The sequence below is a fragment of the Microcaecilia unicolor genome, chromosome 7 (assembly GCF_901765095.1).
Source record: "Microcaecilia unicolor chromosome 7, aMicUni1.1, whole genome shotgun sequence".
In the NCBI taxonomy this organism is placed as follows: Eukaryota; Metazoa; Chordata; class Amphibia; order Gymnophiona; family Siphonopidae; genus Microcaecilia; species Microcaecilia unicolor.
In genome coordinates this window covers 276,354,607-276,373,148 of record NC_044037.1, presented here as the reverse complement: position 1 = coordinate 276,373,148, position 18,542 = coordinate 276,354,607, and the positions used below count along the sequence as shown (strand labels likewise).

The 18,542-nt window shown below is 44.5% G+C and overlaps 2 protein-coding genes across 6 annotated transcripts in view; one reads left to right on the top strand and one right to left on the bottom strand.

Moving 5' to 3' along the window:
* STEAP3 (STEAP3 metalloreductase) overlaps positions 1 to 18,542 on the bottom strand; it is a 130,656-nt gene that overhangs the window by 3,189 nt on the left and 108,925 nt on the right. Inside the window, exon 5 of the mRNA XM_030209365.1 lies at positions 10,699 to 10,753. Within this exon, the coding sequence (XP_030065225.1) occupies positions 10,700 to 10,753 (54 nt within the window). The 3' untranslated portion in view covers position 10,699. The remainder of the gene's footprint in view (positions 1 to 10,698; positions 10,754 to 18,542) is intronic.
* The window catches only part of C7H2orf76 (chromosome 7 C2orf76 homolog), a 58,428-nt gene that overhangs the window by 30,275 nt on the left and 9,611 nt on the right, over positions 1 to 18,542 (top strand). For all 5 annotated transcript variants that reach the window (XM_030209367.1, XM_030209366.1, XM_030209371.1 and 2 more), the window contains exon 5: positions 14,912 to 14,993. In XM_030209367.1, coding sequence (XP_030065227.1) covers positions 14,912 to 14,993 — 82 coding nt within the window. The remainder of the gene's footprint in view (positions 1 to 14,911; positions 14,994 to 18,542) is intronic.

Here is an 18,542-nt window from a genome sequence, read left to right as displayed (position 1 = left end):
CTTGTTCAGGATCCCTTACTTTGATTTTTTTTGTTTGTTTGTTTTATTTGAACACTAGTAAAAAAGCCCCGTTTCTGATGCAAATGAAACGGGGGCTAGCAATGTTTTCTTCTGTGTGCATGTGGGAGTGTGTGTGTCCCTGCCCTCTGGCCTCTCTCCCCTCCCCCCTCTGAGTCCTTCACTGTTACAGAGCCAGTGATTTGATTTCGTGCTCTGCTGTTTTCCTTCACTGACTGTGTTACAGAGAGGGCGGGGCAGACACTCATAGGGAAACCGGATATCTTGCCCCCTTCACACTTCCGGCTGGAGGCTTCATAGAACGTTGGTGTTGCCTTTTATATAGAGAGATCAGCATATGGCCAGTAATTGGGAAAAACCCACATAAGGGCACGCTATGGCCACTTTTTACCGCAGCTTAGTAGAAGGATCCCTTGGTGTTTTACACCCCTTCTTTATATGTCCATCTTTCTGATGCTGCTCTTAAATCTGAAGCCCTGTCCTTTCCTTGATCAGAGCCTTATTCATTTTAGGCACGTGTTCTAGAGTACATAGGCAGTAGAATGGAGTAGCCCAACAGAACCTCAGCCTGCCCAATATTTTTATCTTTTACCATATCAGTAACTAGGGAGTTTGGGTGGTTGGGGGGTAGCAGGGATGAAAGGGTTTTTATTGTTTTGGTTTCCCCAACCAAATAGATGTTCCACCGCCCCTCCTATTATTAATAAATTTCTCAGAGGACAAGCAGGTCATTAATTCTCACAATTGGGTAACACGGCACTGCGTTTCCCGGTCCAGAGCTTATAACAAGCTTTATAGAGCTCTGTGGAGTGTGAGAGACACTCACCGCTCCACTGAACATGCATGAGTGCCTTCCCGTACACTGTGGGGCTGTGAGGCACGGTTACCGCAGTGAAGAGAGGGTCTGGAAGAGCTTTTCTGTGCCTTTCGTATTCTTTTGTGAAGTTTTTCGTGTACCCGTGTTTGGGTCCCCTTTTTTCCTCTTCCTTTATATTTTTAGATTTTTGTTTTTTGTCCAATTTTTAAGTTTCCTTTGTATTTTGTTTTCTGTGTTACTAGGCTGCATTTAGGCCTTGACTTCAGCCTTTCTTTTTTCTGGTGCCTTGCCCCTTTTTTCGCCTCCATCGCTTCGTTTGATTTGGCTGTGGAAGTTTTTCCGTCCATGTCCACTCAGTTTCCCAGGACTTCAAGCACAGTACCCGGTGCAATTGGACAGTCTCTAGTAAGGACATCCATTTGTGGTGTCTTCTGTGTCTAGGGCCCGACCATACCTCTGCTAATTGTGTACTCTGTCTTCGGATGAAGATGTGGACCCAGGGTGACAGTGAGGCTCAACGTGTGAAGATTTTTGGAGCCAATTCTGATTCGTCTGTGTCGGCATCAGCATCTACTTTTGAGCTCTGCATCGGGAGCATCAGTCCGCTTGGCTTCTACTGGACCTCTTGACACTAGGAGCAGTAGTCCATCAAGTGGGTCTCCACCTGTTTTGATAATGACTGCTGTGCAGGGCCCCCTGGACCATCCAGCATCGGACCTGACCCCGAGGCAATATGAGGATTCGATGTCGTCCTCATTGGCACTGAGGAGTTTCGATGCTGAGCATCGGTCGAAGATCAAGAAGCATCGGTCTTCCTTGACGTATGGTGCTGGGAGCACCAGGACGCCGAGGGATTTGGCACCTGAGAAGCATTGGTGCTGTGAGGACTGCTCTCCCTCTATCCAGGAGGTGCCGATGCATTGGTCCCTTAGCAACCAGGACCCAACTCCTGTTTCGACCCTAGCAGTTCTGCAGTCTGTCTAGGAGCCAGTGCCCCAGTCTTTCCCAGTGTCGGCCCTCAATGAGCATATATGGGCCTTGCTTCTGAGCAGCTGGATGGCCTTTTACAATGGTGTGCATCAACATCAAGTGTGCTTGTGCCTATCCTGCCACCCATTGCAGCCCTGCTTGGCCCTCAGCCTGCTGTGAGGCATCTGACACCGATATTGCATGAGACACCAGTGTGCAACAGTCATCCAAACTGGTGCCCCCTTGACTTCGGTGGAGGAAGCTTCACCAGAGTCGTGGGAGCAGACTCCTCGATGCCCCTCTCAAGGACATGGTTCCTCAAGTTCGAGGTGGGCTTGGTCTCAGACTACTCATGAGGAGTTGCTGTCTGACACCAATGAGTATCATTCATGGGAGTCAGAGGAGGATCCAAGGTGCTTTTCAGAGGATGAGTCCTATGACATCTCCTCTGAACCCTCCCTTCTGCTGGAAAGGAGAAAATCTCCACCGGAGAACCTTTCATCCCATCTTTTGTGAAGGAAATGGCTGAGGCTATTCCATTTAATTTGGAAGTGGAGGACGAGCCCAGGACTGAGAAGCTTGAGGTCCTGAACTATGAGTTCCCTCCTAGGGCAATACCTGAAAGATTTGCTGACAGGGTGGCAGGAGATAAGGGAAGAGGAAAGACATTGGGCCAAATTGAAAATTTTCTATAAAAAGGGTAATGGATCCCTGTTAAGAAAAGGAAAAGAAAAATGTTTTGGTTTTCCAATTTGATGGGTGACAAAGTAAGGGCTAAAAGACCAGTGTTGACAAAATACAAAGGATCAAAAGAGGAAGAACATAGAAAAGAATATCAGATAAAGCTGAGAGACATAAAAAAAAAATCAGAAAGGCTGAATTAATGGTAGAAGAAAAGATGTCCAAAGATGAAAATGAGGTAAGAAAACTGCTATATCCATGAGAGGAGGAAGACTAAGGGCCTTGTTTACTAAGCTGCACTGTAGGCGTGCAAACATTTTAGGTAGAGCCACCCATAGGAATATAATGGGTGTCTTTATTTATTTGTGGCATTTATACCTCGCTCTTTCCCGCTCGATAGCAGGTTCAGTGCGGCTTACAAAGTATGGAACAATGTATTACAGAGATGATATAATTACATAGAGTAGGATATTAGTAATAGATGTGGGGAAAGGACTGGAGTATGGGTAATACTAGTGGTGTGGAATTAGGTTTAAGAGTTAGGATGGGTCATTTGGATAGGCTTGTTTGAAGAGGTAAGTCTTCAGCAGTTTTTGGAAGGGAAGGTGTTCAGTGGTTTTACGGATGTGTCGAGGTATGGCGTTCCAGAGTTGGCTGCCTATGACAGAGAAGTTGGATGCGTAGTAAGTTTTGTATTTGATGCCTTTGCGGCTAGGAAGATGAAGATTGAGATATGTTCAGGAAGATTTGGACCAGTTCCTGGCTGGAAGATCGATCAGGTCGGACATGTAGCTTGGAGATCCGCCATTGAGGATCTTGTGGATCATTGTGTGGGCTTTGAAGTTTATGCGTTCCCTGCTAGGGAGCCAATGAAGTTTTTTCCGTAGTGGTGTTGCGCTTTCGAATCGTGATTTGCCAAAGATGAGTCTCGCTGCTGTGTTTTGGGCGGTTTGAAGCTTTTTTAGGATTTGGGCTTTGCATCCAATGTAGATACTGTTGCAGTAGTCAGCGTGGGTGAGTACTGTGGATTGTACCAGGTTGCGGAATGTTTTTTTGGGGAGGAATGGTTTTACTCTTTTCAATACCCACATCATGTGGTTAGTGTGCACTAATTTTTAGCACGCGCTAAAAAGTTAGCACGCCTACAGCGCTGCTTCGTAAACAGGGCCCTAAATTTGAAAGATGCTGAAGACGTATATGTAGAGAATGATGAGGAAAAAGCAGAAAAGCTAAACAAATAACTTCTGTTCAGTAGTCACAGAGGAAAGACCTGTAGAGGGGCCATGGATAATTTGCAGAAATACATATCAAAATGAAATGCACACAGCACCATTCCCCGAACAGGATGTTTGTGAACAGCTTGCAGGGCCGAAAATAAATAAAGCAATGAGACCAGAAGGAATACATCCCAGGGTTTTAAGGGAGCTTAGAGAAGTTGTGACAGGTCTCTTGAAGGATATGTTTAATAGGTCCAGGGCTTTTTTTGAGGGGGCACTGAGTACCGGCACCTTTTCCATTGTCTGCTAAAATTGACCCATGGACCTCAAGTTTTAATAAAAAAGTTCAGGCTCTACACAGCAATTCTGCCTTGTCATAGATTCGGTGACTGGTTGCAGGGGGCCTGGCTATTGTGGGATGAGTCCCTCAGTTTTCACCCCACCCCTGAAGGGTGGCCTAGCATTTGAGTACCGGCACCTTTTTTGCTAGAAAAAACACACTGAATAGGTCCCTGGAGGCAGGAGAGGTTCCACATGATTAGAGAAAGGCAGGTGTGGGAAACTACAAGCTGGTTAGCCTGACCTCACTAGATGGAGACACTGCTGAACTTTTTACAGTCCATTGGGTTGCAAGATCCAAAGCAGCATGGGTGACCAGAGAACTACATGAAGGGCATGTACTGAATGTGGTGTACTTGGATTTCAGCAAAGCCTTTGATATGATTTGTATAAATAAACTGACCTACTGTAAACAGTCAATCAATAGGAGTTAAATGGGGGAAAGACATTGGTTGACAGACAGGAGAGGTTAGTGGTAAATGGCATTTGTTTGAAAGAAAGAAATGTGATTAGTAGAGTGCCTCAAGGGTAGTTCCTGGGGTAAATCCTGTTCAGCATATTTATGACTTCTCTGAAGGGTTAGAGGAGAACATTTTGCTCTCTTGTGGATGACCCTACACCCCTGGAGTCTATAAACTTGTGCCACCAGCTGTACGCTTAGCGTGAAAAGTTGGGTGTGTCAGATTAGTTAATGAGCAATAATAGGCTTCAGTTGGCCTTGGCGCCAATTAGCAGTTATGTGTACAACCGCCTTTAGTCGGTATTCTGTAATATACATATGCAAATCCAAATGCACCTACTAGGGGGTATGGCCATGGAAGGCGCATAGGCGAGTCAGGGGCATGCCTAGCAGTTACACATGCATGTTATAGAATACCAATCCATAAGAAAACCTGCTAAACTTCACAACGCACGAAATGATCGTACAAGCACCAAATCACACCATTAATACACAATGGATATAGTCTTGGTGCTAAACGCCCCAACCCAGAAGAAAACGTCCAAACTTAGGGCTACAGCAAATCTAATCATAGGAACCCACCTGGAATGCAGAAACCCAAAGAAGCTGTATATGATTGGAGGGGAAGCTGATGAGAGACCTTGGGTGATCATCACACTGTTTTTGCCACCTTGAGATCTTCAGACAAGGTGGTGGCCAAAGCCAAAGGGATGCAAAGCTGCATAGCAAGGGGTGTAACAAGCAGAAAGGCGGAGGTCATAATGCCCTTATAAAGGGTATTGGTAAGGCCTCACTTAGAATACTGTGTTCAGTTTTGGAGGCCATCTTGTTGTCTTTGTGTATCTGCACTTGACCCCTGGCTACATAGTAAGATGCCTCATTGTATTGTAAGAGCAGCATTAGCATCTTGTCTGTGTTATTTGAATGTTCTAATGAGTGCTTATTAAGTGTTCATTGCTAGTATGCTGACATTGTTCATGCTTGCCAAAAATACTAGGACTAGGGGGCATGCAATGAAACTACAGTGTAGTAAATTTAAAACAAATCGGAGAAAAGGTTTCTTCTCCCAACGCATAATTAAACTCTGGAACTCGTTGCTGGAGAACGTGGTGAAGGCGGTTAGCTTAGCAGAGTTTAAAAAGGGGTTAGACAGTTTCCTAAAGGACAAGTCCATAAACCACTACTAAATGGACTTGGGAAAAATCCACAATTCCAGGAATAACATGTATAGAATGTTTGTACATTTGGGAAGCTCGCCAGGTGCCCTTGGCCTGGATTGGCCGCTGTCGTGGACAGGATGCTGAGCTCGATGGACCCTTGGTCTTTCCCCAGTGTGGCATTACTTATGTACTTATATATCTGGTATCTGAATGTTGTTCTACGTTTCCTATTATGTTATTTGTATCGTACCGATATCCTATATAATAAAACGCACCTCCAACATTCTGAAGCTGACTGCATGGCTGAGGCATTCTGCTCTCTGTATCCATCTCCTGAATTGACATCACGTACTTCCGGGTTCGTCAGAAGGAGAAGTGACCAACCACACGAGGTTTCTCGGCTTCAGAATGTTGGAGGTGCATTATATTAAATAGGATTGGTCAGTTCCTTGAAGTACAGCCAGAGCTCAGCATCCTGTACAGTAACGCTCAGAGAGAGGGGGGGGGGGGGCCCTGACACCAGAGAGAGGGAGGGGGGGGGGGGGGGGATCTGACACCAGAGAAGGGGGGGGAGGTATCTCTGTCACACACACACTCTCTCTCTCTCTCTCACAGTCAATGTCTTTCTCTCTCTCACTCTCACACACTGTCTCTCACACACTCTAGGTCTCACACTGTATCACATTCACTCTCTATGTGTCACACAGTCACTCACACACTCTCTTGGTCTCATACACTCAGTCTCACAGAGAGTCTGTGTCTCACACACACTCTCTCACACACATTGTATCTGTGTGAAGCACTCTCTCTCTCTCACACTGTGTCTCACATGCGCACTTACACACACTCTCTCTCTCACAGACACACTCGCACCCAGACTCACTCTCTCTCTCTCTCTCTCACACACACACACACACACTCGCACATTCACTCTCTCTCTCTCACACACACTCTCTCAAACATACACACTCCAAGGAAAACCTTGCTAGCGCCCGTTTCATTTGTGTCAGAAACGGGCCTTTTTTACTAGTTTATCATATTTCTGTTATATGATTTGTTCTACAGAGCTGTTAAATGTGAATATTTCTGATACTGCTTCATGTTAGTCCTTTTAATAGGTTTTAATTCGCTGTTACCTCCTTGATTATATTTATGCTTATGTTTGGTCATTTTACTGTTGCTTTGCTGTTAACAAAATTGTAAGTTTTTATGTTAAACTGTATCTGCTGTACATTGCCTTGGGTGAATCTCTTCATAAAGGTGGCCAATAAATCTCAGTAAATATAAATAAATATCAGGTCTTAAATCTGTATGTCCTAGAGGAGAGGAAGGACAAAGCGGTACAGACCTTTGAATACTTGAAAGGTGGTATTATGGAACAAACAAGCCTTTTCCAAATGAGGAGAACCTGCAGGGAAGATGCGTGCAAAATAACATCAGGAAATATTTTTTCACAGAAAGGGCAGTGGATTCCTGGAATGCCGTCTCAAGAAATGATGGAAGCAAAAACAGTATTGAAATTTAAGGAGTGGGGTATATGCAGTGGATCCCTAAAAGACACGGGGATATAAACCAAGCATAAATTATTAGCTCAAAACACTAACGTACATTGATGTGAAAAAAGATTTTCACTTCTGTTCCTGATGTCCCCTGTGATTTCATATATGTCACACAGTGGTTTCTGATCTTTAAACAAAAGGTAATATTAGACAAAGGGAACCTGAGTAAACATATAACACAGTTATATGTCACTCATGTGAAAACGTTACTGCTCCCTAAATGTAATAACTGGTTGCACCATCTTTAGCAGCAATAATTGCAACCAAACGCTTCTCCATTTGGAGATAAAGGCCCTCGACATGGTTTGGTGGAGTCCCAGAGCTTCAGAAACGGGCTTTGTAATTCTTTGCAGCCTGATACATGTCAATTTTTGTTTTCCTCATCTGGAATTTCATCGTAGCATGTCATTCATGTAGAAACTTTGCGGTGGCTACTTCAGTCTCGTGAAAAGGTTCAATATATAGGGCTCCTTTTACTATGCACTGAGATGTCATGTGGTAAAATCCCAATGTGCATGCACAAACCACATGCTAAATAATGTTGCTTAATTTTTCTCTGAGGGGGTGTTTCTGGGGATGGAGAGTGGGTGTGACAGCTCAAATCAGTTAGCGCAGCTACATTACGGTGCATTAACTGATTAGTACAGGATTAGTGCGTGAGCCCTTACTGCCTTCAAAATAGGTGGCGGTAAGGGTGTTCCCTTTGTTTAAAATTATATTTTATTTAAAAATCAGAAACCATTCAATGTGACATATATCCAATAATAGGGGAAATAAGGAGGGGAGGAAGACTTTTTTTAAAAAAAATGTTTTACCTCACTGTATGGCAGGTGCAAATGCAACAACCTTCCTGCTCATGTTGGTCTTTTTCTGCCATCATTTACTATATTCATTGGGAGTTAACAGGGTAGGAACAGCTCATGGCTAGATATTCAGTGGCACTTACTCATCAGCACTATCCAGTTATCTGGTCAGACTTCCTCAGCCCTATCTGGGTAGTACCAAGCAGTCTGTCAGTGGTGCCCAGAGAACTTCTGGCTCTGCCTCTGCACTGCTCCCTCATTTAGCACCAGTGCTTGGATAGCTGTCCTGGCAAGTGAGGCTGGAGAGGAAGCTGTGCCCAGTACAAGCCAGCACCGGAGTATCTGAGCCTAGACATACCCATAGCAGCCAGCATTAAAAAAACCAACCCAAAACCTAATTGCTGCAGGCTGACTATTGGACGATAGGTTTCTATGTAGCGTTTAAAGTGAAGTCTACCTGCTTTATTTTAACTGCGTTAAAAAATGATAATATAATAAAGGAACTATATTTGTTCAACCATAAGAGTTCAAAGTAGTGTCTTCAGAAGCTATGACTAGCGAAGACAGGCAGCCCTTAAGAATATTTATTCACCTGGCGATCCTTCACACATAGATATGGCCTGTTTTTAGTATCTTCAAGCAAGAGCAATTCTTATAATACAGTTTCAGTTGGGCAGCCAGGCCTTTCATTTCTTGCACTGTTAACGTTTTGCACACATCCTTGTCGTACTCAACAGGTACAGTAACTTCATTAAAATATTTCCAAGTGCTGTTTCTCTTTATGGTTTTCTTCCATGATTGTTTTACCTTCTAAGTGGACCTAAAAGTCAACGGAGAGTTAAAAACGTATTCCTCAGGACTGCAGGAATATGCTTTGCTGCTCATTTTCTTGTTTTGGTTTCTATTCACTTGTCCTGTTCTCTGCATTAAGACCCAGGCTCCTTATTCTTGCTAAGATCTACTTCGTTCCCTAAAACCCATTATTCTTTGACCTCTATTATTACCCTTTTACCCTGTTTCCCCGAAAATAAGACATCCCCTGAAAATAAGACCTAGTAGAGGTTTTGCTTAATTGCTAAATATAAGGCCTCCCCTGAAAGTAAGACCTAGCAAAGTTTTTGTTTGGCCCTGATGGGACATGGACACAGAAACCTTAATTTTTTTCGCTGCAACCCAAAGGCGAAATAACATTAAAGAAATGCAAGAAACAAGACTGAGGTGGAAAATCTATCGTCCAGCGGACTCCTACCATCCTCCTTCACGCTTTTGTGAAGATCAACTACCGGTAAGTGAGCCTGGAAAGAAAAGAAACATCCCCCTTGCAGAAATAATAAAAGAAAAGAAAATGAGTAACCGAGCCCTTTCGGCGCTGCTCCATCGCCCAAGGGCTAAGTCGGACTAGAAGGATGGAAAGTGTTGCGAATGTACAGGAGGAGCGCATAAAGCGCCACCAACGGGGAACGGAGCTACCGTATAATTTTTTAAATGTTTGTAATACGGTAGGGATGATCCTGCGCCCTAAGCCCACTCACAACCTCCCGAGACCCCCAGCCAGAGCAGCCCGGCCCCACATTCCATTACCTTCCCTAGTGCATACCCCTCCTCCATTCCTAGCTCGGCCAGGGCGGCTCTGCTCCGCTCGAGTCCTGCGGTCACTGTGGGCAGATAGGCGAGCCACGGCCTACTCCTGCAGGATACCGCCCCCCACTTCAATACTGTTCCCGACCGCCACAGTCCCCCTACTATTCCCGAATAAGTCATCCCCTAGCGCATCTTTGGGAGCAAAAATTAATATAAGACAATATGCACATGTGCTCCACCTGCAAGGGCTGATCAGGTCTTTTATCTCTTCTCCATATACCACTGTTAACATGCAGGGTATAATTACTGTTGATAATGATATTGTTGATGGTAGGGTTCTTTTTTCTTAACTGAACTCTTGAGGAAAAGTTTGTAATTGGATTTTTTTTTTAAATTTCATAAAAATTATAGCCCACTAATTCATTTGAACTTTGAAAGGTATTAATCTGCAAATGAATCTTTTCCAGAGATGGGAAGGCAGTAGAACGAGAGGACATGAAATGAGATTGAAGGGGGGCAGATTCAGGAAAGATGTCAGGAAGTATTTTTTCACGGAGAGGGTGGTAGACGCTTGGAATGCCCTCCCGCGGGAGGTGGTGGAGATGAAAATGGTAACGGATTTCAAACATGCGTGGGATATGCATAGAGGAATCCTGTGCAGAAGGAATGGATCCTCAGAAGCTTAGCTGAAATTGGGTGGCGGAGCAGGTGGGGGGAAGAGGGGGTGGTGGTTGGGAGGCGAGGATAGGGGAGGGCAGACTTATACGGTCTGTACCAGAGCCGGTGATGGGAGGTGGGAAATACTGCTGGGCAGACTTATATGGTCTGTGCCCTGAAAAGGACAGGTACAAATTCAAGGTAAGGTATACACATATGAGTTTGTCTTGGGCAGACTGGATGGACCATGCAGGTCTTTTTCTGCCGTCATCTACTATGTTACTATGTAATTCAGGGCTCCTCTTCACAGCTTAGAATAATTCAACATAAATTAGAATGAGCTATGAAAACATACGAGAAGGAATTAGAAAACCAGTCTTGCTACCCTTTCCAGCAAAATACTGAGAGACCGTCCCTCCCCTCCCCCAGCTCCCTACCTCATCCATGAAGGGTTTGAACTTTCCGTCTGCTAAAATCTTCAAGAGGTGAATGCTGCAAGAAACAAAATCACTTTCAATTTTTTTCCAATAGAAAAGTCAACTTCCCTTCTTAACTTCTCTTACTGGGCCTGTGCATTCAATAATCTGGAGTGGAGGAGTGGCCATGATGGTTAGTGCAGTGGCCTGAGAGCCAGGGGAACTGGGTTTAATTCCCCCAGCAGTTCCTTATGACTCTGGGCAAGTCACTTAACCCTCTATTGCCCCAGGTACAAATTAAGTACCTGTATATAACACGTAAACTGCTTTGATTGTAACCACACAGAGGCAGTGTATCAAGTCCCATCCATATCCCCTTTCCCCTTACCTGGACTCAGAATGTGATAGTATAATCAACGGGTGCCTTCAAGCAAAATGGCGGCAGATAGATATCACATGGACTGGCTCCAGATTATATGACACAGAGGAGAGTGGGAACGGGAGCCGGGATTTCCAGAGACGGGACCGCGAGGGTAGTGAAGTGAAGCAAAGTTTCAATGACTTTCACTAACTACACCCTCTCCAAAAGACATTACACAATGTGATACCCGCAAGCAAGCCTTTCTCCGGAGTAGCCCCCCACACTCTGGAATGCATTGCCTGAAAGGCTCCGCTTAACACAAGACTATCTCTACTTCAGGAAGCAGGTGAAAGCTTGGCTGTTCAACCAAGCCTTTAATGGAAGAAGTAACTAACTTGTTAGTCTCACTCTCACACACAAGGATTGACTCGGGCTGCACGTACTGCAGCGGGACATGTTTATCCACTCCTAGCCTAACTGAGATAATATTTAACCATCTCTCTGACCTCATGTGCAACTTTCTTCAACTCAGTCACCTTACTTTCATATTCTTCCTACTTTCTTACTCATCTATATGTTACAACTTTGCCTTACCCTTACTATCAATTATAATGTTCTATTACGTATTGTGTTGTCATTGCAAGTAGTATACCATGCCATATTTTGTATTGTTACTTGAATATTTTTACTGCTGTAATTGCCTATTGCTCATGTTTGATCTGTTCTTACTGTACACCGCCTTGAGTGAATTCCTTCAAAAAGGCGGTAAATACAACACAAACAAACCCACCAACATAACCACCCCAGATTACACCCTCCCTATCTCAGCCTGAAAATTCTTGGAGTTATAATCGACCAGAATCTCACGCAAGAGAGCCAAGTGAAAGCTGCAACAAAGAAAATGTTCCACTCAATGTGGAAGCTCAAACGAGTGAAACCTTTTTTCCCCAAGAGAAATATTTTGCAACTTGGTACAATCTATGCTACTAAGCCATCTAGACTACTGCAATGGAGTCTATGCGGGATGCAAAGAACAAATCATAAAGAAACTCCAAACTGCTCAAAACACAGCAGCCAGGCTCATATTTGGAAAAATGAGATTCGAAAGTGCCAAACCCTTACGAGAAAAACTACACTGGCTCCCAATCAAAGAACGTATTGAGTTCAAAATCTGCACTCTGGTTCATAAAATCATCTACGGTGAAGCCCCGGGATACATGACAGACCTCATAGACCTACCAACCAGAAACACATCAAGATCAACACGAAAATACCTAAATCTCCACTACCCAAGCTGCAAAGGCCTCAAATACAAATCGACCTATAAGTACATAAGTACATAAGTAGTGCCATACTGGGAAAGACCAAAGGTCCATCTAGCTCAGCATCCTGTCACCGACAGTGGCCAATCCAGGTCAAGGGCACCTGGCACGCTCCCCAAACGTAAAAACATTCCAGACAAGTTATACCTAAAAATGCATCCAGCTTCTCCTATATAAGCACACAACTATGGAGCACATTACCAAGTGCTGTGAAAACAACATATGACCACCTAAACTTCTGGAAATTACTGAAAACTAACCTGTTCTAAAAGGCATACCCTAACGATCCAACTTAAATGCCTTAACTCAGCAACACAACGAAACCAAAGCTCGTACTGGACATAACTCTTCCTCCTTGTGATTCCCAAGTGTGTCTGTCAAACATGAACTTTACTCTACCAAAACATTACTCTGTATTTGTTCATACTGGTATTGGCGATTGCCTTTACGATATTAGCCAGCTTATTTTCGAAAGAGAAAGACGCCCATATTTTGACCCAAATCAGGAGATGGGCGTCTTTCACTCATGGGCGCCCAAATCGGTATAATCGAAAGCCGATTTTGGGCGCCTCCAACTGCAGTCTGTCGTGGGAACGAACAAAGTTAATGGGGGCATGTCGGAGGCGTGGTGAAGGTGGGACTGGGGCGTGTTTATTGGCTGAGGAGAGATGGACGCACTTGGCCGATAATGGAAAAAAGAAGGGTGGCAGTAGCGAGAATATGGGCCGCTTTTTTTTTACCCTTTTTTTTCACAAACAAGTCCCCAAAAGTGCCCCAACTGCCCAGATGACCACTGGAGGGAATCGGGGATGACCTCCCCTGACTCCCCCAGTGGTCACTAACCCCCTCCCACCACAAAAAATGATGTTTCACAACTTTTTATTTTCACCCTCAAATGTCATACTCACCTCCCTGGCAGCAGTATGCAGGTACCTGGAGCAGTTGTTAGTGGGTGCAGTGGACTTCAGGCAGGTGGACCCAGGCCCATCCCCCCCCACCTGTTACACTTGTGCTGGTAAATGGGCGCCCTCCAAACTGCCCCCAAAACCCACTGTACCCACATCTAGGTGCCCCCCTTCAGCCATAAATGCTATGGTAATGGTGTAGACTTGTGGGCACTGGGTTTTTTTTTTGGGGGGGGGGGGGGCTCAGCACCCAAGGTAAGGGAGCTATGGACTTGGGAGGTTTTTTCATTTTTTAAAAACTTTTTACAAGTGCCCCCTAGAGTGCCCGGTTGGTGTCCTGGCATGTGAGGGGGACCAGTGCACTACGAATCCTGGCCCCTCCCACGACCAAATGCCTTGGAGTTGTTCGTTTTTGAGCTGGTCACCTTCGGTTTCCATTATCGCTGAAAACCGATACCGCCCAGCTCAAATCCTCCCAAATCCGATGTATTTGCCCGGCACCAACTGTACTATCGAAACAAAAGCTGGACGCCCATCTTTTTCGAAAATACGGTCTGTCCCGCCCCTTCACGGACCCGTCCTCGGAGATAGTTGCCCATGGAGATGGGCGTCTGCGTTCGATTATGCCCCTCTATGTGAGACACATTGAGCCTGCAAATAGGTGGGAAAATGTGGGATATAAATAAATAAATAAAATAAATCCTAATAATAAATAAAGTGAAGGACATGTCTTAGTGAATTCCCCTTTTTACTAATGTCTGCAGCTGTTCTGTTATCTGTCTATACACAGTCCAATACATCAAAACCAGCATCCTGACTTCTATAGAGCCAGTGGCGGGAGGCGGTGATGGTGCTGGGCAGACTTATACGGTCTGTGCCAGAGCCGGTGGTGGGAAGCGGGACTGGTGGTTGGGGGGTGGGGATGGTGCTGGGCAGACTTATACGGTCTGTGCCAGAACCGATGGTGGGAGGCGGGGCTGGTGGTTGAGAGGCGGGGATAGTGCTGGGCAGACTTATACGGTCTGTGCCCTGAAGAGCACAGGTACAAATCAAAGTAGGGTATACACAAAAAGTAGCACATGTGAGTTTATCTTGTTGGGCAGACTGGATGGACCGTGCAGGTGTTTTTCTGCCGTCATCTACTATGTTACTATGTATATGTTACTATGTGACTAGTTGTTATTAAATTATTTTTTTTTAAATTTACTTGGACACTTTTTCTCTAGGGAAATGTCTGGTTTTAAAATCCCTTTCCGCTTTCTACATAAGTACATAAGTAATGCCACACTGGGAAAAGACCAAAGGTCCATCGAGCCCAGCATCCTGTCCACGCTGGGAAATAGTGGGTGTGTCCAGAGATTGTGATATAACAGACACTCTTTAGTTATATCTACAAATTTAAAACAGTCAGAAATGCATTTTCTTAATTCCTTAAGAGGCCAGAGAGGCACAAAAGGTACGAGATGTGACTTAGTGGTTACGATGGTTCTTAAACAGATGTGGCCAAAGAACTAGTATTAGTTATTACAGAATCCATTAGTGTGTTAATTTGATACCAGTTCCCACAATAGACTTTCAAAAGTGCTGCAAACATTATTTTACTTATTTTCTTTGACTTACTTCTGCCCATGTTTAACGATTTTCAGTCCAATGAACTGGTGGTGAGTTTGGAAGATGACGCGAGGCTGATCTTGAAAGAAGATGATACTCTGAGAGCTGCAGGAGTAGGTGAGTGGGAGGAGAGGCACCTTTAAAATCATTAACTGCCCTCCTCGGTTCTACTAATGACCTGATGATTATGTCTGGAAAGGTTGCAGAAAAGTGAATGCTGTTCCCCCGCCGATCTTTATACTAGCCCGATAATTAATTAGTGAGTGGAGGGGAGGAGGTGGACATAGGGCAGAGGCTGTGGGTGCCCTAAATACAAACTCTGGTTTGCAGATGTGCATGGAATGGTGCTGGCCATAATGTGAAGTGACTGACAGGAAGGGTATTTGTTTTAGCCTCTCCTTTGGCCTGCCTGTTACATGTTTAGTTTACTGATTGTAAGTAGTTAGTGCACCTAATGAGGAAGGATGTAATGGACTGAGAGTGTAGCAGAGATTTTGATAGCTGTATAAAACTATTCCACACATGGCCTAGTGGTTAGGGTGGTGGACTTTGGTCCTGGGGAACTGAGGAACTGAGTTCGATTCCCACTTCAGGCACAGGCAGCTCCTTGTGACTCTGGGCAAGTCACTTAACCCTCCATTGCCCCATGTAAGCCGCATTGAGCCTGCCATGAGTGGGAAAGCGCAGGGTACAAATGTAACAAAAATAAAATAGATACTATTGGAGATTCTATATGGAATGTTGCTACTATTGGAGATTCTACATGGAATGTTGCTATTCCACTAGCAACATTCCATGTAGAAGGCTGCGCAGGCTTCTGTTTCTGTGAGTCTGACGTCCTGCGCGGCCACATTGGTGATCTGCAAGGGCTGGCTTCTACATGGAATGTTGGAATAGCAACATTCCATGTAGAATCTCAAATAGTAGCAACAGTGGAGGAGTGGCCTAGTGGTTAGGGTGGTGGACTTTGGTCCTGGGGAACTGAGGAACTGAGTTTGATTCCCACTTCAGGCACAGGCAGCTCCTTGTGACTCTGGGCAAGTCACTTAACCCTTCATTGCCCCATGTACAAATAAGAACCTGTATACAATATGTAAGCCGCATTGAGCCTGCCATGAGTGGGAAAGCGTGGGGTACAGATGTAACTAAAATAAAATAAATAAACACTGGGGGAATGTTTTCACTCATTAGAAGAAGAGCTGACTTCTGGGTCCGTATCTCTTATCACTTTTTTTTTGCTATGGATATCTGCATTGTCTGTATTGATTGCCACTTGATGTCACTGTGGCTCCACTAGATTCCATGTGGAAAAGAGAATCTGGCAGTGAAATAGCCAAATCTTAAGCAACTGGTTACGTTATTTACCCTATGTTACAGAAGGAAGTAATAATGTTGCCAAAAATTAGGAATAAGCTATCTACAGCGTGTGTCTTATTCCCTGATTCTGCTTAGTTAGATTCTCCTTGGTTCGGTCAAGGAACAGCATTGACTCATTTAATCAGCAGTGTACTGATGTCAAAACTAGGGAACGGGAACTGGGACTTCATATACCTCCTTTCTGTGGTTTTTTCCAACTACATTCAAAGCAGTTTACAAGTATATTTAGGTACTTATTTTGTACCTGGGGCAATGGAGGGTTAAGTGACTTGCCCAGAGTCACAAGGAGCTGCAGTGGAAATTGAACCCAGTTCCCCAGGATCAAAGTCCACTGCATTAACCACTAGGCTACTCCCTCCACTACTACGCTACCAGGGTTGTGCAGCGCTGTACAATTAACAAAGAAGGACAGTCCCTGCTCAAAGGAGTTTACAATCTAAAGGACAAAAAGTGCAGTCAATCAAGATTGAGGCAGTCTAGATTTCCTGGATAGAGGTACAATGGTTAAGTGCCGAAAGCGACATTGAAGAGGTGGGCTTTGAGCAAAGATTTGAAGATGGGTAGGGAAGGGGCTTGACGTATGGGCTCAGGGAGTTTATTCCAAGCATAGGGTGAGGCGAGGCAGAAAGGGCGGAGCCTGGAATTGGAGGTGGTGGAGAAGGGTACTGAGAGGAGGGATTTGTCCTGTGAGCGGAGGTTACAGGTAGGAGCGTAAGGGGAGATGAGGGTAGAGAGGTAGGGAGGGGCTGCAGATCGCGTGCATTTGTAGGTTAGTAGGAGAAGCTTGAACTGTATGCGGTACCTGATCGGAAGCCAGTGAAGTGACTTGAGGAGAGGGGTGATATGTGCATATCGGTCTAGGCGGAAGATAAGACGCGCAGCAGAGTTCTGAACCTTAGCATTAAACTAGCAGCTGTCAACCCTTGACCTGCCTATTTGGCCCTCTGTCTGCAGTGTCACTGTAAACCCCACTCAATCTCTCGTTCTCTTCTTCCCTCTTCGCAACATTCTCTGCATTTGTCCCTAATCTACTGGAATGTTGTCACTGCTTTGCTTACCGTCATTTCTTCTGTTAGGTGATCCCAGCCGTCTACAATTGCTTGGTTATATTGCTTAAGTTAGTGTTTCTTTTTGGCCAAGTGCAAAAGAAATGTACCTCACTTTTGTGTAATAAAATACAGAGCTGTGAACTAGAGGCAAGAATAACATTTCAGGAAAGTGTCTATGTATTTGTTTCGGACAGTGTGGCACACACACTGAGACCTGTTTGGTTTTGTACTCTTTTGGGCAAGCTAGGATGGTGTGGTGCTATGAAAGAGACCGTGCTGGTGTCAGGTCTGAACAGTCTCTAGTACATCTCTCTCTCCCTCCTAAAGGGTTTTACAGTAACTGCAACATAAAGACAGTTATCAGTTGCACACCACTACTGACATTTGCACGTCAACACTCTGTCTATAGGAATCACCTGAGTCAGAGGAAGGATGCAAGTTGGTGAGGTGGGTTTAAGTAGAGGAGTGTGGTTAGTCCACTCTTAAGGTTATCAATAGAAATCAAACAAAATAAAACATGGAAAAGAAAATAAGATGATACCTTTTTTATTGGACATAACTTAATACATTTCTTGATTAGCTTTCGAAGGTTGCCCTTCTTCCTCAGATCGGAAATAAGCAAATGTGCTAGCTGACTTTGAGGCATATTTTCAAAGCACTTAGCCTTCCAAAGTTCCATAGGTTTCTATGGAACTTTGGAAGGCTAAGTGCTTTGAAAATATGCCCGAGTGTATATAAGTGAAAACATTCAAGCATTACTATGACAGTCTGACAGGGTGGGAGGATGGGGGTGGGTCGGAGGTATGCATGGGGACATTTTCAGGTGGGTTTAAGATCTGTCTGGGCTTCAGTACCTGTTCTCTTCCCATTTGTGGATTTGGCTTGCTTTGCTTTTATTTTATTTATTTATTTTTATTTTTATTGCATTTCTATCCATCATTATCCCACCTATTTGCAGGCTCAATGTTGCTTACATAGTATGTAAACATTGTCGTTACAGGAAAGCAGATACATTTAGTATTGTGTAGAAATTAAGTGAGGGAAGAAAGAAGAAGGAAGGGAGTGGTTAGGGTAATTATAGGAGGTGGGCTTTGTTAACTGAGTGGGTTGGTGAGAGGGACTAGTGTGGCTATCGGTTCTCATTGTAGGCCTTGTTGAAGAGAGAAATCTTCAGAGATTTGCGGAAAACAGTTGTTTCTTCGATTGTTCTTAGGTCTGTAGGCAGTGCATTCCATATTTG